Consider the following 24,605-nt stretch of genomic DNA (forward strand, 5'->3'; position numbering starts at 1 on the left):
AGCAATAAAAGTGAGGGAAACACCAGCTGAGGGAAACACCCAGTTTGCATGGAACACGGCTAACTTTGGGTGTGGCTACACTGCAATTAAACACCCGTGGCTGGCCCGTGTCAGCTGGTTTGGGCTGTAAAATTGCAGGGTAGATGTTCGGGCTCATGCTGGACCCTGAGCTCTGGCACCTTCCCCACTCTCAGAGCTCAGGCTCCAGCCCAAGCCTGAACATCTACCCTGCAATTTTACAGCTCTGCCGCCATGGGTGTTTGATTGCAGTGTAGACATAACCTTTGGGACTAAAAGGGAGGGATTTCCCTTGAAATGAGGTACAATGGAGAAGTATGTTTGAAGGTGGTAAAATTACTTTTTAAAATGATCTAGTGTTATTTCCCAGTTACATGCATGACATGGATACCTTGCAGAATAACGTAAAAGAGTGCAGCTTTTCAAGGGTCAGCTAGCTACCAATATCTGAAGGGGGAGGAGGGGTAGTTAAGCACTTTTTAGCCTTAAGCAAATACGTCAAGTTAATAAATAGTTCTGTACTATAGTTTAAAAATCTTCTTTCAAGTGGCGTTTCAGCATTAACTATTTTAATTTCCACAGAAAAAGATGCATTGTAATAATGTTTAATGACAGCTTTACAACCATAGCTGTGACTTGTGAAATCAGAGGCCCAGAACATAGGCAATTTTTGGTGTTCACTCTTATAATAGTGTGTTTTAAGATGCTGCAAATTAAAGATTAAGCTAGCAAAGAACTGGCCTTCGACTGGCACTAATCCAGGACAGCTGAAATGAATTACAGCACTTCAGCTGCAGGAAGTAACAAAGAAATAACGAAGGCCTTTTAAAACTCACCACTTATGCCAGGAGGGGAGGGGTTGGAAGGGGGTATTCTGAGGTATATGAATTAGTGGCTCCAGACTCACTGATTCTGTACAGGACACATAATCTAGCACTGTTGCCAAATAAAGTGAATTTAACAGAGATGAAGAAACAACAAAAAGCTTTCAGAATATAAATTACAACCAAAACAACAATATCAGATAAAGAATGGTTTAATACCAGGGTAACAGTCCACTGAGGGATGCTACAACCATGAGCACACTCCCCAAGCAATGAACCATCAGAATCTTCAATGTGGAATTTGCATGTATTCTAGTGTTGCCTAGTTATTTTATAGCATCAAACATTGTGCTTAGAAACGTCACATAAAATATATAGAAGACAGAACCTGGCCCTGAGGAACATGTTTATTTTTTATATCAAGTTTCTGTTGGGAAAAGTATCTGTTTATATGCCATATTCTGAAAAAGTCATTTGTACTGATGTGCTTCCATATCATAACACCTTTACACGTAATAGTTCTATGGTAATCTAAAAATGGGGTTGCTAATTGTGGGAATACAGTGTTTATGGAGAGGACTGTAATCTAGTGAGTACAGCACTGGCCTGAAAGTCAGGAGATAAAGGTTTTCATTCCGGCTCTGTCATTATTTGACCTAGGGCAAATCATATAACCTATCTATACCTCATTTTCTCTCTCTGTACAAGCATAATAATACTTATAGGGTGCAGTGAGGACTAATTAATGAGGGCCAAATTTTATCTCAGTTACACAAGTGTGAAAGCACAAAGCTGTACTCAATTCAATATCAAATGGTTAGTTTATCACATCTTTATCATCATCCCCTTATATGATATATATATTTATGGGCCAGATCCTCAACTGGTGTAAATCAGCAGACCTCAGCTTACTTCAGTAGATCTATGCCAATTTACATTAGCTGAAAATCTCACTTGCACAGTCTAGAGAGATTATATAAACCGATTAGAGTGACTAGATGTCCCAATTTTATAGGGCCAGTCCCGATTTTTGGATCTTTTTCTTATATAGGCTTCTATTACCCCCTACCCCCGTCCCGATTTTTCACATTTGCTGTCTGGTCACCCTAAAACAGATGGATACCCATACAAATAGGCACATATAAATATGCTAAACGCCCTTTGAGATCTATGGCTGAAAAGCACTATAGAAGTGTTAATATATAAATTCTATGTATGTATGTACGTACTCATACACACAGACACCTAAATATATTGGTTACCTCTGAGACTTGCAAAGAAAAGGTGCTTAAAAGCAAAGGGGGGGAGGGGGCTGTTGTTGTTTTGCCTTTTTTTTATATAACACACACACACACACACACACACACACACACACACACACAATAGAAAGCCTCAATATTTTCTTTCACTGCTGGAAAGGAAGAAAGATAGCCAAAAATATGTTAACAATTCCTGTAAATCCCAGATTATTTGCAAAAACAATGTATTTTTAACAGACAATTCAAAAGGATCCCGCAGACTTTGTAAAACCTGTCTGCAGAATTCCTTGTGGATAGGGATCTCACTATCTGGGCAATTTTATATATGTCTGCCACTCTTACTCATGATGAGAAGGACATTAGTTCATAAGTCATCCCAGTGATTTCTCCTATATATAAAATTGAGTTGGTAATATGTCTGGAGTGAGAGGGAATAGACAGTTGTATATTAACATTATTTTATGGCTTGTCTACATGGTGTGGTAATGCCCTACATTAACTGGTCCATGTAGATCCTGCTGGTGTGCACTAAAGGTTCCCTAGTGTGCGTTAACATAATAGCTTTTCTGCCTCCCTTCCGTTCACCCGACATTGCTCCTTCATACAGCCTCCCTCCCCCCTCCCCCCCCCCACACACACAGACACACACTGTGGAGGACAGCAAAACAGAGATAGCCAAAACCAAAAGACACTCCACTCTTCTGTGTCCTAAGTCCCACAATGCACATGTACAGCCCAAGTTTCAAGGCAGCAATGCAAGTGGGAAGAAATCTCCACCTAGGGGTATTCACAGAATTTGCAGCCTTCATTTACCTCCCAGGGTTCACTGCCCAGACCATATCCTCAGCTAAATCAGCTGCTAAAGAATGAAGCAGCAGATAGTAAATTCAGTCAAATATCTATACTTGACTAGCATAGATTACCTGCTAACCAAATAACATAAGGCACTCTTATTTAATCTAGGGCCTTATAAAACTGTTCAATAGATAGATTTACTGCCCCCACACAGTGCTTAATACACACACGGCTGGCATGTCACTTGCCAAATGACTCTATCTACTCTACAAGTTATGGGGAGCATAGATATGCAGCACAGTAACCATGGTTTAATGAGCACCCAATAAATAAAAGGACATGTCATGTATTACAGCACCACAGCAGCAGCAGCTATAGTCTCGCTGCCCATATAGGATGAGATTTTCAAAGTCACTGAGAGGACTGGAACACCCAGTTCTCTTTAATTTTAAAGATAATTGAGTGTCTACATCCCTGAGCAAGTGGCAAGCACTGAAGGAACAGTCCAAGCGGAGAGATAAGGGGGACAGAGAGGACCATTGTGCCCTCCTGATTTTGGGCTGGTCCAGGCTTTCTTATATAGAAACCCATCCCTGGCTGCCTATGAGTTGCAATGCAGTCTTCTAGGATCTCTGTGGTGGCACATGCTACGAATATGACCTCAGCACATGCCTTACACTGGGGCTTGTAAGCTGGCAGTGTAAGAATGCTGTATTGGCACCAGAGGGATTCATCCTGAGTTTGCTGCAGCCCATTAATGGCTCCTATATAGGTGACATCTTTCTGCAACCACTTTGAATGTGTTTCTGCTAGAGAGAGAAAATATCACCAAATACACAACATGCCAACACATCTGAATGATCATAGTAAACATGAGAGACTCAAGAGGACTCGGTCTGATCTCACGCTGGTGAGAATCAGGAATGACTCCACTGAAATCTCCTGATGAAAAGCACTATAAGAGCTAGGTATTAAATCTATGGAGTTACACCGGGGCAAAATGAGCTAAGTGAAATCAGAATTAAACCCCAACATTTTCAGAAGAAATTACTTTATTTGTGGTTATGTCATCCACAGGAATGATAAGCCATTCCCAATCAATTCTGGATGCATTTAGTTGCTTGAGATTTGCCTTTTAAATTTGTCACCAAAATGTTTATGGAGATACTACAGTGGTTAGCATGTTAGAAATAGTAAATGCAGACAGGCAGCTGAATGGTTGCGATGTATCTTGTATCTACCAGATGGTTGCCAAACAGTACAGTGTACTGCACCTAACCTATTTCAAAATCCCATCTGGTGTCTGGACTCACTCCTCATGCATCCCACACACAACTCAAACCGTTACCCTTCATGCAGTGTCCTTTATCTATTTCTCCAAGGTGCACTAGAATAGAGCCCCTCCCTCAGTCCCCAGCTAAGCCAATAGGAGCTGGGCTAATTCAGCCACTTACAGGCATTCTTCATAAGACTCATGCAGACTCAAAGAAAACAAGTCATTGGGCTCATCATTCCGAAAGACACCATGCTCCAGCACCCGGGGCACAAGCAGTTGGTTCCCTGTTGACACAACTGAGACCTGCCGGTTTCAGAAATTCAAAACAACTTTGGTGTCTAATTCTTTTCAATTAGCACCATATTGGGCAAAGATTTTTATTTGATCTGTGGGTCTTAAGTAAACAATTGGGTTTTGTTTGCCAGGGGAATATGCCGAGCGTGTGGATCGGTGTCTGTTCTGTGAAGCATCCTGTTCTAAGTGCACAGGGCCAACTCAGAATGACTGTATCGGCTGTGCAACCACAAGGTAAGTGATTGTTGTTGTTGTTATTTATTTACATTGTGGTAGCAGGTAGACGCCCCAGTCAGGATCAGGGCCCCACTGTACTAGGTGATGTACAAACACACAAAAAGAGACTGTAATTAACCCAATGAGGCGAATCGAGTATGACAAACAAAATTAGATCAAGGAAGGAGAACAAAGGGGGCACAAATGAGACCAATTGCTTGCACAAGTAACTAGTGCATGCCCAGATGGATCCTGAGGGCAGAAAATCTTTTTTCCTTAAATAAATGAAATCAGCTAATCCTGACTGACATACAGGCAAACCATAACTGTTGGTAGTAGGTACTGGCCTCTAACATGCCACAAAGGACACAGGCTGACACTGATCAGTGACAGTCAGGGTATGTCTACACCGCAATTAAAAACCTGTGGCTGGCCAGTGCCAGTTGATGTGAGCTTGGGCTAAAGGTTTGTTTAATTGTGATGTAGATGTTTGGGCTCGGGATGGAGCCCAGGCTCTAGGACCCTAAAGGGGGAGGAGAGTCCCATAGCCAGCTCCAGCCAGAGCCCGAACATCTACACCACAATTAAACAGACCCTTAGCCTGATCCCCACAAGCCCAAGTCAGCTGGCATAGGTTAGCTGCAGGTGTCCAATTGCAGTGTAGACATATCTTCAGACACTCGGAGTCCAATTTTTGACTTGCCACATCTGCATTGTTTTTTACTACACATATTTGATTTATATGGTAACCTGGCATATCAATTACCATACAGGTCCTGAAAGGATTATTGTCTAACTAAAGACATAATTATTTATTTAAAATATATCTAAATACTTCCTTACTAGAGCAGATCCTGAACTAAATCCCAACCTGAACCACTGCTCAAACTTTGGGAAAGTTTAAATCTAATATGAATTCTGCAGCTCAGGGTCACCTCTGCTATTTATACAAGGGAGCTATTATAGCCTCTTGTTTTAAATCCCATGTTCTTCTAATAGAGAAGGTGTAGTCTTGACTCTGCACTCACATTAGTTTTGCTCTGGTGTAACTGCACTGATTTCAGTGGAGTTACTCCATTTTTACACTGGTGTGAGATCAGAATCAGCTCCTATAAGCTTTTTCCATGGTATAAGAACACACCAAAAAACAAGTAAACATACAATTTATAACACCAGTGTCTATGAGAAGACCTCTGAAATAACAAGAAACACCCAGTGGCGTCAATTCATCCTTAAAGCAACTCTACTGCCTTTAGGTGGGTTATACCATGGATTAATTTAGCCCAATGTGTCCGGCCAGAGTGTCAGGCTCAGAGCTCAAGTTCTATGCTTCTGGGTGGTAAATTGGAACCTCTGTGTTACTGTAACACAGATTATTGTGGGGGAGGGGAGGTTTGTTTGTTTATTGTTCCACAACAAAAGGTACAAGGTGATCTAATTATAACAAATTACGCAAAACCCCCTAGATGTTCCAGTCTGTAATGATCAAGCTCCTCTCTTTCTTGAGTGTCCATGGCCTTTGGGAGGCTATGATCATAACCAGAGTTTTAGTTGTCTCCTATTTGGCTTCAAGCAGAATTTCTCAGTTTTGTGTGGAGCTAGACATTTATTCCACTTCTGTCACCAATTTTGGGATTCTAGAATATACACGTAGGTCATTTGCAGAGGTACTTTTCCTTACACAGGGTTACACTACATAATACAACTGGAGAAGAGGGGAGTTAAACTCCAAAGCTCTTATTTCACTGTAACAAGTCCCTCACCAGTTTTTGCTTTTTCTTTTTACATCTAGGGCTTCCAAAGAGAGTCGGATTTTTATCCTTCTGTCTGTTGTAAAAGATCTACTAAGAAAATACAAAAATAAAAAGAAACAACAAAAATAAAAATAGATAAAAGAAAAATCCAAATGGAAACTGTAGGAGGAAAAATATCTCCAGTGGATACTATTTGTAATATATTGGAAATAGACTTATTTAAGTCTCAGTCTCCAGGGTCCTATGGTTCTAAATGGTTCACACTGAAGAGAGTGATGAATGGTGCTCTAATACAGACTACAATTCAGGAGAGAAGATCTCCTACAGTGGGATTCTTTTTCTTTTCTACAAAGGATGAAAAGATTGTGTTTTCCTTCTGAAGTCCTATGAAAATGAGAACACTGAACATCCCCATTCTCTGTGGAAAATCTGCTCTAGGCACTGTTCCCTTGTTAGGAAACCTAAGATTCCATTATCTGTTTTTAATGCAGCAGGGTAATTTGTTTTTTGCCAGCCAAACAATTTAGTTCTCAATTAAAAAAACAACTTCTCCTTCAGTTGTAAATCTATATCCCATGATCTATAGAGCTCAGGATCAGGATCTGAGCTGTAAGCTTCTATCATGAGGACTACATTGTGACAAGGGCAAGAGAGGGTCTCTCTTTACTGTAAAAAGAACAGAAGTACTTGTGGCACCTTAGAGACTAACAAATTTATTTGAGCATACGCTAAGGTGCCACAAGTACTCCTGTTCTTTTTGCGGATACAGACTAACACGGCTGCTATTCTGAAACCTCTCTTTACTGTACTAGCTTTGTTGATAAAAATCAGTCAGCCTCCTGAACAGAGATAAAGTCTACTGAATGCCATGTGTAGGTATGCGAGTCTCTTTCTCTCCAACCATCTAGTGTTCTTAACTTTTCCCCGTCGAACCTATATGTTTGTTCCTAAACTTTTTCAAAGGAAGCATCCTGGGAACTGCTTATTTATGGGGCACTCCTGGAGAATCATTTGCTACTGAGTGAGCAACGCAGTGGCATAGCTAGGAGTGGGAGTGGAAATTTGGGTGGGCCCTGACTTTTGGGTGGATGGACAATGACAGACTGTGCTAGCTCAGCTTCTCCCCCAATGCCACACCCTCTTCCTAGCTCTGGTACCCCCAGACACAGGGCTTCACCTGCTGAGCGGGGCACGCACATAGGGTGGCTCAGAAAATGGCAAGGCAGAGCTGCCGGAGCATAGCTTTCTGAAGTGCGGGCGCATAGCTCCATCCTGGATTTCAGCTGCTCGAGTGATGCTCCGGGGCACTGTGGCAGCACTATACCCCTGCTCAGATTTGGGTGGGCCTGGATGCTAAGTGGGTGGGCCGCAGTTCATCCAGGCCCATGCGTGGCTATGCCCCTGGGGCAAACTTGCTTCAGCAGAAGGCAAGAGGCAGGAAATGGGAGCAAACTTGCACCCTACCCTGAAATTTACTGTTCCTCCCCCAGGCATCGATGACCCACAGAATGAGAACCTCTCATTAAGCAAAGAGACTTGCATTGTCACCAGTGGCAGCACAGCTGTGCAAAATGTTCACTAACTATATACCAAGCCATGCAAAATTCCTTTGGTTTCATTATCAATTCAATGTTCGGGTCATGTTCTTCAAAGTTTTGCTAAAGACCTCTTCACATTTCATATAATGGAGATGTTGGAACCAATCAGAGGCAAAGATACGAGTAACACTATCCAATTTGTGTCCACACAGCAGTAGTTTTGCCATTACAGCCATGTTTGTCCATCCCCACAATTATCAACATTGCAAATCAGTTGATTTTTGCATCCGAAGAAGTGAGGTTTTAACTCACGAAAGCTTATGCCCAAATAAATCTGTTAGTCTTTAAGGTGCCACCAGACTCCTTGTTGTTTTTGTAGATACAGACTAACACGGCTACCCCCTGATAATTGCAAATCAGGGTAATTTTGAGATGATTTCCAACTAAAACACCATTTGACAAATTGTCCTCAAATTCTGCAGAAACAATCTCCCTTCAGAACAAATCTGGTTGATTGTCACACCAAACCAAAATTACAGGGGCACAAAATAGGGCTCTCTAATGAAACTTGATACCATAATATGGAGAAACTACTGTTCTGAAATCAGTGCTAAGAAAGTAAGGAGTTAATCCTTAATTGTCATGTTAAACACATATCAAGATCAGGTTCCACATATATAAATGCCAGTCCAGCCAAAGATTTAAGCACAGAACTGCATGAGGCAATACGGAGTCCTCTCCATTATTTTCCTTAGCTATATTTAAGACATCTTGAGGTTCTAGCCCACTGCTTCAACTTTTTCTTTCATATATCTTTCTCCACGTTTACTCAAAGGCCACGTCGTTATAATATGTATCTTTTCCTCCATTAAGATTAAAACCATTAAATATAAAATAATGGTGAACCTGAGCCAGTTATGTTGCTACCACATTCACTCAGTTCCTTCAGACTCATCAAAAAAGTTTTGGAGAAGATGTGTCATTAGCCAGCATTAAAAAGTATTCAGCAATAACCCTCATAGGATTCAACAATAATCCTCATATGGGGACAGCCCCTAACACCCCAATCCTGTGAAGATTTACACATTTATGTTTAACTTTATGCACTATGAATAGTCCCATGGGCAGTTCAAAGCAAATCTTTAAAGTAAAATAAATAGAAAGCTTTGACAGAGGCTTAGATTTTTTCACAGATAACTTCTGTGACAGAAATATGTTCTTGGCTTCTTTTTAACAGACATAAGGAACATTTCAGAGCTTGTGGTACAGAGACATCAAGATAAGTGATTTTCTGTGGGGGAAAAAAGTCAAATTCAAATCTGAAGTATAAGATTGAAGTTAAAGGCTTAGTTGGCCTCCCACTTTATCTTACCAAATGTTGTAAAGAAAATCAATGGGAAATTAAAAGCAACGTGAAAAAAATATAAGTAATAAATATACCTGGGGGGACGTTTTCTTTTTGTTTGTTTTAAAGATGAAGAGACAGCTATAGACTCTAATTTTTGCCTTTCTCTGCCACCACAGATTTTTTGATGATGGACGGTGTGTGCTGCAATGCCCCAAAGGGAAATTTGAATTTAACAACCAATGCCATTTGTGCCATCATACCTGCATGGATTGCAGTGGAAGTGAACCAAACAAATGTACTGCTTGTGGTACAGGTAAGTCAGATTTCTTCTTACAACTTTTTCCTTTGCCTCTTAATTTCTCTTTGCCTCTGCTCTCAGGACTAATCCTGGCCATGTTGATGTCAGTGGAACTTCTGCCACTGTTTCGGGCTATCCTCATGATTTAACTCGGTATAATGTCCTGGAATTCAGTTTGTATGAAAAACACTCTTGAAAATACAGATGTATTCTGTTCTTGTTGGGTCAGTTCATTATTTATCCAACAAAGACAGCCTAATGTATTTGGAATTATGCCTGACTTTAGAGAAGCAAAAATTAAAAAAAATTAAAAAGGAAATGTTTTTGGTTGAATAAAACAGAAAACCTAAGTTTGGAAATAGAAAAGCTGCACTAGGCGGTCTAGTCTACCCTGGAAGCCTTTTAGTGCTAACCCAGACAAGAAAAAAGTCTGCTCTTTCATCACAATTCACTTAAATGAAACATGTATAATAGCCACAATAGCTTCATCTTCCATCTGCTTCTAACTGCCCCCCTGCTTGGAAGAAATATATTAAATTATATTCAAAGGTGAGCCATGTGTCAGAGTCATGAAGCTCAGATCCAGATTCTGACCCAAGTCTGAACTTTGCCACAGCTGGTGCGGGCTATTTCTAATTCAGTGTTCTAGCTTAGGCACATTACAGAGGTAGATTCAAGCCTGACTCCAAAGTCCAAACTTCAACCAACTTTGGTAGGAATACATGTATGTTTCAGCCCCGGTACTCCTGTTTAGCAGTGAAAAATGTATGTTTAAAATAGTTATTACAGTGAGAATGTGTAAGTCTCAGAAAATGCTGCTCTTTGGGAGCTAAGGACAGAACAGTAACAGTCATTGCAGAACAAGGTAGATAATAGGAGATATGGGATCACCAGGATCCTGTCTAAAGCAGATGTAGGTCAGATGCAGATGTATAGTGAACCCACTTCCATATTCCTAAAGAGAATGCTACCATCCACACAAAAGGAATCAAATCTAATCTCTTAACAGATTATATTTAAACAGACAATACAGGGAATTCCATGGTAGAAGGAATTCTTTTTTACTTTGAAATTATGGTAGAGCATGGTAGATTTCCCCAAAGTACTGCACATGAACATCTGTTAGATTTCTGGGGGTATAGTCTAAAAAGTTATTGAAAGTAAAGAGTATTCAGCTGCTGAAAAGACAGGAATGGATTATGTGTCTTTGTCACAATATTTTCTTGAATAATGTTTTCCTGACAATATGTTACTCAAATCACAATTTTATGTTGTCAGAGGTACTTAAACTCTATGGACCAATGGACCAAAATTACAGGGGCACAAAATAGGGCTCTCTAATGAAACTTGATTGCTACCATAATATGGAGAAACTACTGTCCTGAAATCAGTGCTAAGAAAGTAAGGAGTCAATCCTTAATTGTCATGTTAAACACAGATCAAGATCGGGTTACAAACAATCAAGCAGCTACAAGATTTATACATAATATTCTATACATCTGTTGGTATTTCTAATTATCACTTATGACTAAATGAGCAAGCAAAACTTACACCATCATAAATTCAGCAAAAGCTTGACAGGAGTGCTGAATTAGCTAATACAGCCAGACTGTGCAAGTAATACAGGCCATTGCCCTACCAAGTGGTAGCAACCAGAGCACAAGGCTGCCGTAAGGACAAAGGTATCTGAATCACTTGCCTTGACAGGCTTAACATCTCTCAAGTGTAGATCATCTTCCAAAGAATCTCTCTTTTCATTAGGCATTATTTTCCATTAAGATCCCCAAATACTAATTGAATAACATTTTTTCTAAAATAATTGAGTTAAAATTTGTTATTGATGGATTGACTCAGAGTATTGATAAGGGAATATGGAGCCTTTCACTTCTAGGAAGCCAGTTCAAATCCAGACCAGGTTGGTGGTGACCCCAAATCTTTCGCATCTGACTGACACTTTCATGGCAAATGTGAAATACATGAGTTGATGGTCTCAGTCCAGTTCTCAATACATAGATGTCTACATCACAAAAAACACTATTACAATATGTACTAATTGGTACCCACATTGGCAGTCTCATTCCAGAGGCTGAGACCAAATGGACAAAGAGGCTAAGCCACACTTTTACCCCTATAAGCAGTATCTTCTTGTCAGGATCACAACAGTGTGGGGAAAAACTTGCACCGCTGCTGCCCATTCTGCCCCTATTTTGGGCAGCAATATAGAACTTCCATCTCTATGGGCACCCAGAGAGGCAGACACCATGGTAACAGTCACAGTATCAGGACCTGAGTAGACTAGAATCCATTCTGCAACTTTCATGAATAACCAAAATTCACACACAAAAAGTAAAAATAAAAGAGTATGAATGGCTCTTTTTATACAGAGCAACTACCCATTAATAATATTTAGGTTCTGTCTGCAGCTTCAAAAATTGTCATGGGGAAAATATTGATGCAACATAATACAGTTAGCACAGTAATAATAGTATTGTAAGGTGACTTGTAAAGAGCTCCCTACACTGGAATGCAAGCGCCCTGAGTTATACCTGCTTTCGCAAGTTACATTGTTTCAGGCGGGAGGTGGGGTAGACTGAGGGAAGAGGTTTCACTACTGAAATGACTCTGTGGAGTAGACATGGGAGAGCTTTCATCTAGTGGATCTGCCAGTTTTTACCTTGAAACACTAGAGATCACTGGTGCTTCAGTATAAAACAGACAAGCTTACACTTCTAAATTCAATCCAAAAATCCAAACTTTCAAGATTCAGTGTAATCAGGATGAAGATTCCAATGAAGACTCAAGCTTCCCCAAAGTTTAAGTGAAAGATATCCAAGTTCAGGGAGGGGCCTCTTCTGTCACACCCATATGTGTTGAGGAGAATTCAGGGTGAGAGTCCCAATCATGGAAGCGTCTCTGTCCATATTTGAGGATTGTGGGGTGTTTATAGTGTTTGTACACTTGAAATAACTGTTATAAAATTTTTAGTGCCATAATTTCCCAACACTGTGGAAAGTGTTGGGTACAGATCCTCAGTTGGTGTAAACGAGTGAAATAATTTCATTTATTTCAACTGAGCTATACTAATTGACCATCAGCTAAAGCTCTGGTGTTCAATGTTAACACTACTTTTTCTGCCTTAGCTAAATGATGTCTCTTTTACTGCTGATCTATTTCTCCCACTGTGTTTTTGTTGCATAGACAAGAGAGGGAAAAAACGTTTCCTGTACATGGGAGAGTGCAGAGAGAGTTGTCCACAAGGCTACTACCATTCAGAGAAGAACAGCGCCTGTCTGTCTTGCTTAGAGCAGTGTGAAATGTGCCTCGACTCCACCCAGTGCAACAGATGTTTCAAAGGATATTACCTAGCTGATAACAGGTGTCTGAAGCACGAGTGTAGAGAAGGTAAGCACCCACCAGTAGGAATAATACCCCTGGGCTGAAAATTTTCAGTTGAAAATCTGGCCCTGGTTTTCTGATACACAAAAAGACCAAATCCTAAGGTCCTTAATTCAAGTTCTGGTTCCCCTCTCACATGTATCCATGTAAATTGGGAGTCAGTCCCTTGAGGTGAATGGAGTTACACAAGTGTAAGTGGGAGAAGAATCACACTGAGTTAAAATGAGTGATTCCAAGTATGAGTAGTACCCTTAGGGTTTGGCCAGATTGATACATTTATTTTCAGTATCCCAGCTGAATGCTTTAAATATTGACCTTCATTTTGCTAGAATTAACCCTAAACTTGGAATCTTCAATGCGCAGGTGAAGTGGAGGACCCTAACTCTGAAGACTGCGTGCCATGTGCAGATGGATGCCGGAGTTGTCAGCTGGGTATGTGTTGTTTTTATGTGCCTTCCCCTGGTAGTTTCAATTGGGAATATATTATTCCTTTTCATCTCTGATCCTAAATCCTTGTGTGGGGTTAATGAGCACTGCTCATTCTGTCCCAGAGCAAGCTGCTTTTCAGATGGTGTGATTCTTGAACAAGAGCCATATTTTAGCCACAGCATGCACTATACATTGAGAATTATGTTTACCTAATTCATCTTCATGACACTCTTCTGAGATAGGTAACTATTAGTACCCCAACTAATTGGTTTTGTGAAATTCCCAAAGCTACAGAAAGAGTTGATGTCAGAACCAGAATTAGACCTCAGACATTCTAGGCCTGAGCACAGATCACTAGACTATTTCTCTTCTTTGACGAAACATCTGTAAAGTCAAACTCCATTACAGGGCAATTTACTTCTGCTGAGCTACAGTGTCTCAAAAATTGATTAATACTAGTAATTTTTCATGAGGATAAAAAAATGCGTCTCCTACTCACAATGTGGTTCTGTCAGAATGTTTGACATCCTCAAATAAATACCATCTACTCAGTCCAAAACAGTTAATTCTAATCTGCCTGATATTAATTCAAATGGAGACAGACAATTCACCACCATTTTTGGCCCTTGGACATTTCTTTTGGAGACTTAAATGTTGAAAAGATGTTGCAGTTAGTTTAATTTAGCTGGCTTTAATACATTTGTGTTAAGAAACCTGACTTCATCATGGCTATGCTGACAGGAGTACAACAAACGAATCTATAACCCGGGGACTGAAGGAGAACAGGGTGACCCAACAGGAAGACAAAATAGTGTCCAAGTGGGGATTAATTATACTGATGAGGAAGTTCACATCACAGAAAGGAACTTCTTGCTGTCAAGCAATTTCCAAAAAGTTAAAGGAAAGGAAAGTATACGGGGCCAAATTTTACTCTAATTAACTTGTTATAAATCTGGAGAAACTCTACTGCAATCAACAGAGTTACTTTGAATTTATAGTGGTATAAATGAGAGAGGAATTTGCCCTAGTGTCTTTCAACAGTCTGTATCCAAATGTGTTAAAATTAGAGATGGCCCTGAATCACAAACTCTAGATCCAGATGTCAACAAGTTTCCACAGTTCGGGGTTGTTCATATCTGGCACTTTGGTTTGGCCAAATCCCTAGTTAAAATTCTTGCTTTGTAACACTAGCTACAGCAGTAAATTGTATGGAGCCATCTAAAGCAAAGTGAATACTGAAAGAGGTATCTGCAAACATTCATTAAAAGAAAATTCATGAATGCACTCCCACCCTCAGTATTCACAGTCACTTTGATTTACTGTTTTCAAGCTTGCATGCATGTGATCATGATATTTTTACTTTTTTGTGAAAAAAATAAATACCCATACAAATATGTATTCGTACAGACGTTTTCACCACAAGCCCTCCGGTTCTTAATTGTTCAGTCATTCAATAAATGAGCAAACATAATAGCATGTGACTTAGGTGACCGTTACTCAGTATAAATATTATCAAGTCCAACACCTTCTTTCATGACTGTGGATGTTCCTTTGGCAATGGAATTCAGTTCTCAAACTTCATTGCACCGTGACCCCCTTGTGCCAACAAAAATTACTACATAACCCTCGGCGGAGATGGGCTGGAGTTTGAGCCCTGCCCTGGGCTGAAGCCCTTGGGCTTCGGCGTCAGCCCAGGGTGGCAGGGTTCAGGCTTCATCTTCAGCCCCAGGCCACAGTCAGACTAATGCTGGCCCTGGCGACCCCATTAAAATGGAGTCCCGACCCACTTTGGGGTCCCAACCCACAGTTTGAGAACCATTGTAAAAATGGAGGCAGGAGGGAAGGATTCAATACGACTGTGTGGACCTTTCGTAAGCTGCAATCCTACCCCACCCAAACTCCCTACTTGCTGTGAGGTTGGCTAGAAGAGGAGTGAGGGTGGAGAATCTGCTGCTATGCAAATCCTCCTGTTTATGGATAACTGGGAAACAGAAAAAGGGGCTAAAGTAGTTGGCAAATGGGACACCCTATTCTAATGTCATTCAGCTCCTAAATAGAAACTCACCATGAGGTTTGCTTCTCAATTCCCTTTTGACTCTTATCTTTGAAATTCTGATTTAAACAGGGTTTCCAAAAGCTCCAATCAAAGCTTGAGACAATTGGCAAGAGTCAGGCAAATTCAGGATCAATTTTTAGCATATTCCAAAGGTCAGAAGTGTTCAGTGTGTGGAAAGTTTGGCTGGAACTCCAGAAAATCTTTGTGATTTTTGGCTAAGACAGATGATAGAACAGTGGATACGGTTATTTTAAAATGCTGCCACTAGATTTTAAACTGAAGCACAAAAGCAGGCAGAAAGCAAGATCCTGAACAGATTTCAAAAGTTATCACATGTCCCTACAGTAGAACATTATTATTAAGTTCTAGATTTAATATGAACTGCTGGGAGGGTTTTTTTTCTGTTATTAATTGGTTAGATTTTAACTGCATCATTAGCTTAGTTTGCAGCTAAGACAAATGAAGGAAGAGAGTTCTCATAGCTGATCAGAAATGGATAGACTAGATACCTCTGAGAGCAAACAGTTGGGCCATGCTGCTCTGCCCAGCCAAAAGTGGTTTCTGATGACAAAAGCTGTAAAAACATTCCAGTGCCACAAAAGACACAAAACAATGAAATGTTATGTCTGCTGGGAAAATGCTGAATTTGATGCATTTGTATTCATCCAAAAATGCCAGATGTAACTTTTTCTTTCTGAAGCCTGATCCTGCAGTCTTTACTTGTCTCAGACATATCTCCCCTCTGACAACACTAAGGAATTTTGCCTCAGATCAGGGCATAATGGTAATTGGGGCACTCTCAATCAGCAGTGCACTAGGAGTTTCTGGGGGTAAACAAATCTTCTTTCTAGAAAATAGTGTAATAGCCCAACTAGACTTAAAGCTATGTCATTTTCTTCTCTAAAAAGATATGATTCTTAATATGTAAATAGATATAGATACATTTAGTTAGATATACAAAAAGATTCAGACTCTTCTGTGAAATGAGTAATGATATGCATCATTTGTTTAGTGTTTTGAGATCTATGGATGAACAGCACTATCTAAGAACTAACTATTATTATCCTGCTGTCACTCTGGGTTGTGAGTAAACCACAGCTTTTATTGACTGCAAGATGATTTATCGGAACTGAATAAAATAAGAAAGCGAGATACATCACAAACACACTGCAATAAGCTTGTTGATTGATGGATTTGTTATCTTCAGCAAATCACAAGAGTTTAACTGATTTTTTTCTTTTTATAAACTGATTCTTTGGTAATGCATGTAACTTCAAATATACTTAGTAGGGTCAGATTAATTAAGATAATTGAACTGAGTGTGTTGCTGGTAGTCCGTGGGCAGAAGAATTCTTGCTTGCCACAACCTGGGTCTGCTGTATTTCTATCTATCCCTATTTAGCCTTATCTGTGACCAGACATAAGTTATAAACCTTCTGGTAGCTAATTATTTATGTCTTGACTGACCTATATCAGCAATCTCTTAGTCAAAGTTGATGACAACTGATCAACAAAGATAAATGTAATATTTCAGGATCAAACTTTACGCTCAGTTTCTGTTAGCTATTGTACTTCAGTATTTTAGTTTTAGGAACTGGTGAAGGTAACATGGCAGGAGAGGGTAGGAAAGATCTTCAGGAAAGCCAAGGAAGCGATGAATGGATTAGCCCAAAGAAGGTAGTAAGCAGATGGAATTTGGTGCCTCCTCAGACAGATGAAGATGGCAGATGCTTGCACAATGACCCGATCCCTGGTGTTGGGATAAGGGGAAGAAGCAGTCTAGTTTTAGGAATAGAGAAGTCACTTAACCTCTCTCTGCCTCAGTCTCCACATGTCAAAGGATGTATTGACACTTACTTCTCTCACAAAGCTATTCTGAAACGTTATTAATGATAATAAGCCATTTTGAGATGAAAAGTATTGATATTATTAAAACAAATACAGCAGTGATAAGGCAAAAAACATTCTTACAGACCAGTCAGACCATTTATAGGAAAATGCTCCAAAAATAGACATTACTAATAATGCATTTAGGGTGCACTGGTGTGAGTGAGAGCTACAAATGCTAGGTATCATGCAATGTATTGTCAAATCCATATTTTTAAATAGCCATTTTTACTGAGACCTAGAAAGCAGACCCCATAGTCTTAACCCTAATTCTTATCCTAGTGCACAATAATAGTAACTAACCAGGCTGGGTGCTAGAGAATTCTGCAGGTGCAGTGGAGAAGGGCTCTTTCACCAGGCCATGTCTTATGGCAACTACTGCAGCCTCACTGCTGTAGAAAGCCTACATTCATACTGAATCCCCATCTTCCCACTGAGGGGGGACGGGGGTTGGTCCTGTAACCAACACTGGAATAAGATGAGGGAATTAAAGACTCTCCTTTTTTGGCCATCATCATCTCTGCTGATTCCTGGCTGGCAAACATGAACCCTCTTGTTCTCTGCTTCATTACACTGAATGGTGGCAACCCACAGAACAATGGTTACTATTATGCCACCAAACACGTAAATAAATTTTAGGACTGGTGAAAATGTGTATTGTGGCATTTCCAATTTCTGCAATTCAATCTTTGTCACTGCAAGTGGGTCTTACATGAGAACAGTTGCTGCTGCATGATGGCAATGGCATAACAGACATGTTTGCTGATTTTAATACTAAGAATATTATCCAGCTAATAAGCCTGCCTCTGTGGATGCGAGCTGAGAAGGTCCTAAAACACAGAACCTTAGGCACCTAATTGTGTGTCTCAAGTTCCCTGGCCCTAGCAATGTGGATCTTACAATTCATCCTAAATCTCTCCTAAAGCCAGAAATGAAGGAAACAAGATGTCAGATGTAGCCAATAGTGTCAAATATGACATTGGAGAAATCCCCTGAGCATGCTCCGTGAGCTGCTGACAAGAATATATGTGTTATTACATTAGAAATGCTGCTGTGTCACAGAGACAGACTTTAGAAGAGAGGAGACGGTATTAAAAAATCTCTCTGCTTTGGCAAACAGGCACAGATAGCAAGCCACTCTTTCAGGCAGTGATTCAGGCTAGAGTTGGACTATTCATAACACATTTCCCCTGTAGCTATGGAGCCTGCAATTTTTGCCTTTCAAAAGATCAAGTGGACGGTTGTTTAGGAGAGGGAAGGGGAGAAAGGCAGAAGGGTGAAGTGAAAGAGGCCACAAGACAGGGTGGGGGGAGCCTCAGTCCGCAAAGACTTCAAGCTGCTCCCCCCACATGAGCACAAGGTCCAACTGTGCAATCCTAGGTCTCATTTACCTTGGGGAGATGGCCCTTTTAGCTTTAACCTGCACTGGACACCAGCCACGGAGAGCACCAGCAAGTAGCATCACACACCTCACGCGCCTAATACTCATCTCCTGCATGACCCTGTCCCTAGGATCAGAGAGTCAAATGTTGCTCCTCCCCTCAGCATCTGACAGATACACCTTGTCCTCCCTAAAGAACTCAGGCCCATTTTATCAGCTATCACCATGCCCCACCCCTCAATTCCCAAAATTAACCTGGCTACCTCATGGTTACTTTTTTTTCATGTTCTGTTAATGTGGGCTGGCTCAATGCCCCCCTGCACCACACTCATCTTGTGAGTACCTCTGACCAAACCAATCAAGTGTGAGGCAATAATTGGATAAATCAGTTCTGCATCTCTGTGTGTCATAATCCTTAAATCTAATCCAGTACAATTCCCCAAATCATTTTCACCAAGGTGAATAATAAGGACATGAGCTGACAATAGCTTAGACATCAATTAGTGCAACCGAGGCATGTGCTGGACCTAGCACCTGCCCTGTCTACCAAACTTTAGGCTTGAAGCTCAGTTGTGATCCACCTGCTGACCTGGCCACCCACATGTGGGCCCAATGCACAATACAATGCCCACAGATCCAGACCTCAACCTTCCTCCTGATGTCTCTTGCAATTGTAAATAACAAGGTTAATGCAAATCCTGGCACACCTAGAGATGAACAAATCCAGAAATGCACACTAGCCTGCAACAAGAAATTAAGCCTGAGAGGCACCCCAAAATCATGGAGGAAATCAATCCCAGTGCACCAGGTATATTGCATATCCCATTGCTCGAAGGTCAGTGATGGACCATATGCACCGAAGTCCTTCTCGATCTCTAAATTTTGTAACTTTGAGCAAACCAGCCATTAAACCAGAAAGTCAGTGGAGCGATAGATGTTGGGAGGGTTTTTTTGTTTGTTTGTAATAATCCTAAAACTGTCATGAACCAAGGCTTCACAACTGTTCCTTGTGTTCCTTTCGTTATTCTTGTAACTTGATCACATTTGATTTTTTGATAAGAGGGCATGTACCATCCACTCCCAGACTCAGAGCTTGCTTCAGTGTCTCAATTTCTCCAGGTTCTTTAAAAACAATGAATTTTAAACTTTCTTCAGAGAGCTACCATAGCTCTTTAGAAAGTGACTGTGCTACATCTCCTTTAAGGTCAACAGAGTTACTCTGGTGGAACTGCAGAATATGGCTCATTTTATTTCACTGTTTATAGAGTGTCTGAAATTGGTTTAAGTAAAGATGCCTGCAGAGCTGGAAAATATTGATGCTTTGTAGTTTTAGTTGTATGCTATGTATGAAAATATAGCACATAGGATACATACTTTTTTTTCAACCAGCCAGTGCACTCCATGGGAGAATGGCCAGTGAATCCACATATTCACCAATTCAGCAGCCCCTCTGCTAAGTTACTTCCCTTCACTTCCATAAACCTCTTCCACAGCTATCGTATGAAGGATAAGCAGCAGTACTTACTAATTGGAGTGATCATCAAGACAAAAAGGGGAAAAAAAAGAGTCAGATGAGCAACTACATTGTTCTTGTTCAAGCATTCTTTATAAGAATAAATACTGAAACACTCTGAGTGGCAGTACTCCTGGAAGAACGAACACAGGAATAAGCATTTTGGGCCAAATATGCCTTGCTTACACCAGTATAAATCTGATGAGCTGTCAAAGGTCATCCAAATCAATCTTGACTGCAAGGGAGCTAACAAACAGAGAAGGAAGACTGAATAACTTTCAAAATACTCTGCAAAGCCATTACACAGAATGAGATGGAGAAAAATGGAATATAATGGAGCTGGAGTGAGAGAAAATGTTTTTGGAGAAGATTTAAAGAACCCACGAGATGTCTAAAGGGTGGCACTGTGAACAAAGATTCAAGCATACAGGTACAAATTGGGACTCTGGCTGTTGCGTTCTTGATTAATGAATAGAAAGTGATCTAGTTCCCATAGCAACCTAAGAAGCACAAAGGAAAACTTCATTTCTTAAAGATATCTCTGATGATGAATAGGCATAGACTTTCAAAATACAGAGAACTTTACTACAAAGATCCTCTTTTATCTTAGAGTAAATCTTTCTCCAGAAGTTAATCTCACAGGATGGGTTTTAGCTTTGCAGATAATAGGTCTTGTTTGCACTGGCTTCTTAAGTGGGAATTGCAATCTGTCCAAAAATAATACCCAGTAAATTTGGAACAGTTTTTTTTATTTTCAGCAGTGACATTTCAGTTTAGGCAGAACACGAGATTAAAGGACATTGTCTTTCCAACAGTATCTTCACATGAAGACTTTTCTTGGGTGCTTATAATATTAAATATATCTAATAAGAATCAGTAAATGAAAGGCTCTTTTTTGTAGCATTTTCTTTCTTTGTGAAATAACATTACTGGGTCAATTCATGCTTGGGAAAAGCCCATTAAGTCAATGGATTTATTCAAGAGATGAATTTGACCTAGAACTTCAGCAGTTTTAGACGCACAGCCTCTTCACTATTTCCAGGTTGGCATCTGCAGAGCTGAAATCATTTTTTACTATTCACAAAGTAGATCAGCCTTGGCTCCTGGGAGTATTGGGTTTTGGCAAAATCTGAGCCAAATTCTGCTTTCATTTCCATGGGTAAGATTCCATCAATTTCATTGAGTTACTCCAGATTCACAGTGTGACTGAGAGCAGAATTTTGCCTTCTGATTATTGGAGGTTTGAAGCCTGATCTTTAGGATCTCATTAAACCATTAAATCATAGAATTAGTCTGAGAGTGGAATGGCAGTCATTATGTTATGTGTTAGAAATCTGTATGTAAATATAAAATTTAACAATGAACCTCTCAGCAACTTCACCCCAAGTATTGATCACAAGCACCTACTTTTTAAACAGTTACAAACAGGTGCAAGCTTTGGGTTTGTGCCTTTACATAAGGAAGAGCATTTATGGAACCTCTTACTGACTAAAGCAAATGCAAGTCTTCTGGGACTATCTGCATATTAAAGGGAAGTTAAATTGTTTATATATAAGCCTTTCCCTGGCTACACATTTTTGATAGCAGGGGACAGACTGATCCAGCTGCCATTCAAGTCAATGGCAAAACTCCGATGGACTTCTGGGGTGAAAGATTAGGACTGTAGTGTTGCCCTCTGATACCCTTACTCACACTAAGTAGTGCCTTACTCCACCACTAGTCCTATTGACTTCTGTGGAATCACTTGTGGAGTAATGTACTATTCAACATGAGTAAAGATATCAGGCTTTAGCCCAGTGAGATATGTATTTCTGTACAATACAGTTTTTCTCAGACATGAATGATAGCTCTAACGTCTCAATACATATGAAACTTGCTTTAAAAATAATGAACCTATCATACTGCTCGGATTCATCTCATTATGTTTCTGAAATACCAAAAACACACTGTAGTTTATACTCTCACCCAAGTGAGACATTTTCCTTTTTATTCTATTTTTATGACTGATAACCTCCAGACAAACCCAAAACCCTTCATTCTGAATGATCTGATTTTCAGCTGGTTTATTTCAATGACCCCTGGCTAACTACCACTACCACAGTTGTATTGATGGCATATACTCTCTGCTTAACCTCTCACTTAGGGGCCTGCTCCTGCTCCCATTGATGGATTCTTGCCATTAACTTCAACAGGAGTAAAATTAAGCCATTAATTCCTCTCTGTAAACCAGAGATCAGAAAGTTCTTATGTGTGAGATTCATCCCCTGACTGCTAGCAGAAGCACTTGACTGCAGACAACTAGATACACAGCTATTCCACTGCAGTTTTGGTGTATAACAGTTATATGCGGTTTTGGTTTATGAAACTGTGAAACTACTAACCGTGATATGTAAGCCAACCCTTAGATCAGTCTTTGTACTAGATAACTGGAGGATAGCTAATGTAACACCAAAGGTGGCTCCACAGGCAATCCTGGCAATTGCAGGCCGGTAAGCCTAACTTCAGTACTAGGCAAATTGAATGAAACTATAGTAAAGAACCGAATTATCAGACACATTGATGAACACAGTTTGTTGGGGAAGAGTCAACCTGGCTTTTCTAAAAGGAAATGATTCCTCACCAATCTATTAGAATTCTTTGAGGGGGTCAACACACGTGGACAAGGGTGATATGGTGATATAGCATACCTGGACTTTCAAAAAAGCCTTTGACAATGTACCTCACCAAAGGCTCTGAGGCAAAGTAAGCTGTCCTGGGATAAGAGGGAAGGTCCTTTCATGGATCAGTAACTGGTTAAATGATAGGAAACAAAGGGTAGAAATAAATGGTCAGTTTTCACAGTGGAGACAGGTAAATAGTGGTGTGTCCCCCAGGGATCTGTACTGGAACCAGTGCTGTTCAACATATTCATAAGTGATCTGGAAAAAGGAGTAAGCAATGAGATGGCAAAGTTTGCAGATGATACAAAATATTCAAGGCAGTTAAGTCCAAAGCTGACTGTGAAGAGTTACAAAGAGATCTCACAAAACTGGGTGACTGGGCAACAAAATGGCAGATGAAATTCAATGTTGATAAATGCAAAGTAATGTATATTGAAAAACATAATCCCAACTATACATACAAATTGATGGGATCTAAGTTAGCTGTTACCACTCAAGAAAGATCTTGGAGTCATCGTGGATAGTTCCCTTTAAATATTTGCTCAATGTGCAGCGGCAGTCAAAAAAGCTAACAGAATGTTAGAACTATTAAGAAAGGGATAGATAGTAAGACAGAAAATATCATAATACCCCTATATAAATCCAGGCTACACCCACACCTTGAAAACTGCATGAAGTTATGGTCATCCCATCTCAGAAAGATGTATTAGAATTGGGATAAGTACAGAGAAGGTCAACAAAAATTATTAGGGGCGTGGAACAGCTTCCGTATGAGGAGAGATTAAAAAGACTGGGACTGTTCAGCCTGGACAAGAGATGATTAAGGGGGAAGATGATCGAGGTCTGTAAAATCATGAATGGTGTGGAGAAAGTGAACAGGGAAGTGTTATTTATCCCTTCACATAGCACAAGAGCCTGGGGTCATCCAATGATTTTAGTAGGGAGCAGTCTTAAAATAAACAGAAGGAAGTACGTCTTCACACAACAACGCACAGTCAACCTATGGAACTCATTATGGGAGACATGTGACAGCCAAAAGTATAACTGGTTTCAAAAGATAATTAGATAAATTCATGGACGCTAGGTCCATCAATGAGTATTAGCCAAGATGGTCAGGGACACAGACCCAAAACCTCTGACTGTCAGAAGCTGGGATTGGATGACAGGGGATGGATCACTCGACAATTACCCTGTTCTATTCATTCCCTCTGAAACATCTGGCACCAACCACTATAGGAAGACAAGATCCTGGGCTAGATGGACCATTGGTCTGACCTAGTAGGGCCATTATTATCTTCATGTATAACCTATCACTTCAGGGTTTGGCACATTTTGGACCGGATTCTTATTTTGCAAGTTAGTATAAATCAAATCCATTAAGGCAACTGACCTATTCCACTTGATAGTACTTCCTCCTACTCAACCTCTTCTCATTTCAAATGCCTCCTAAAAATCCAGATCTTCCCTGTTGTTGAAAAACATGAATTTATTATCACTCACTCCTGAGACCTGCTGCCCTCTCAAGCTATTGAACCTTTACATGGAACACACTGAGTAACCACATAATCTTTATCTTCTTATACCCCATCTCCTCTGTTGTTCATTACAACCTTTCCTTACATCATGGGTCAAATTAGACTGTATAATCTTTGGGGAAAAGGCT

General features: G+C 40.2%; 1 protein-coding gene across 3 annotated transcripts in view; it reads left to right on the forward strand.

The window, feature by feature from the left end:
• The window catches only part of PCSK5 (proprotein convertase subtilisin/kexin type 5), a 296,986-nt gene that overhangs the window by 238,376 nt on the left and 34,005 nt on the right, over positions 1 to 24,605 (forward strand). For all 3 annotated transcript variants that reach the window (XM_024105417.3, XM_042850577.2, XM_065550516.1), the window contains 4 exons: positions 4,598 to 4,700; positions 9,499 to 9,635; positions 12,819 to 13,022; positions 13,380 to 13,448. In XM_024105417.3, coding sequence (XP_023961185.2) covers positions 4,598 to 4,700; positions 9,499 to 9,635; positions 12,819 to 13,022; positions 13,380 to 13,448 — 513 coding nt within the window. The remainder of the gene's footprint in view (positions 1 to 4,597; positions 4,701 to 9,498; positions 9,636 to 12,818; positions 13,023 to 13,379; positions 13,449 to 24,605) is intronic.

The sequence above is a fragment of the Chrysemys picta genome, chromosome 6 (assembly GCF_011386835.1).
Source record: "Chrysemys picta bellii isolate R12L10 chromosome 6, ASM1138683v2, whole genome shotgun sequence".
Taxonomy (NCBI): Eukaryota; Metazoa; Chordata; order Testudines; family Emydidae; genus Chrysemys; species Chrysemys picta.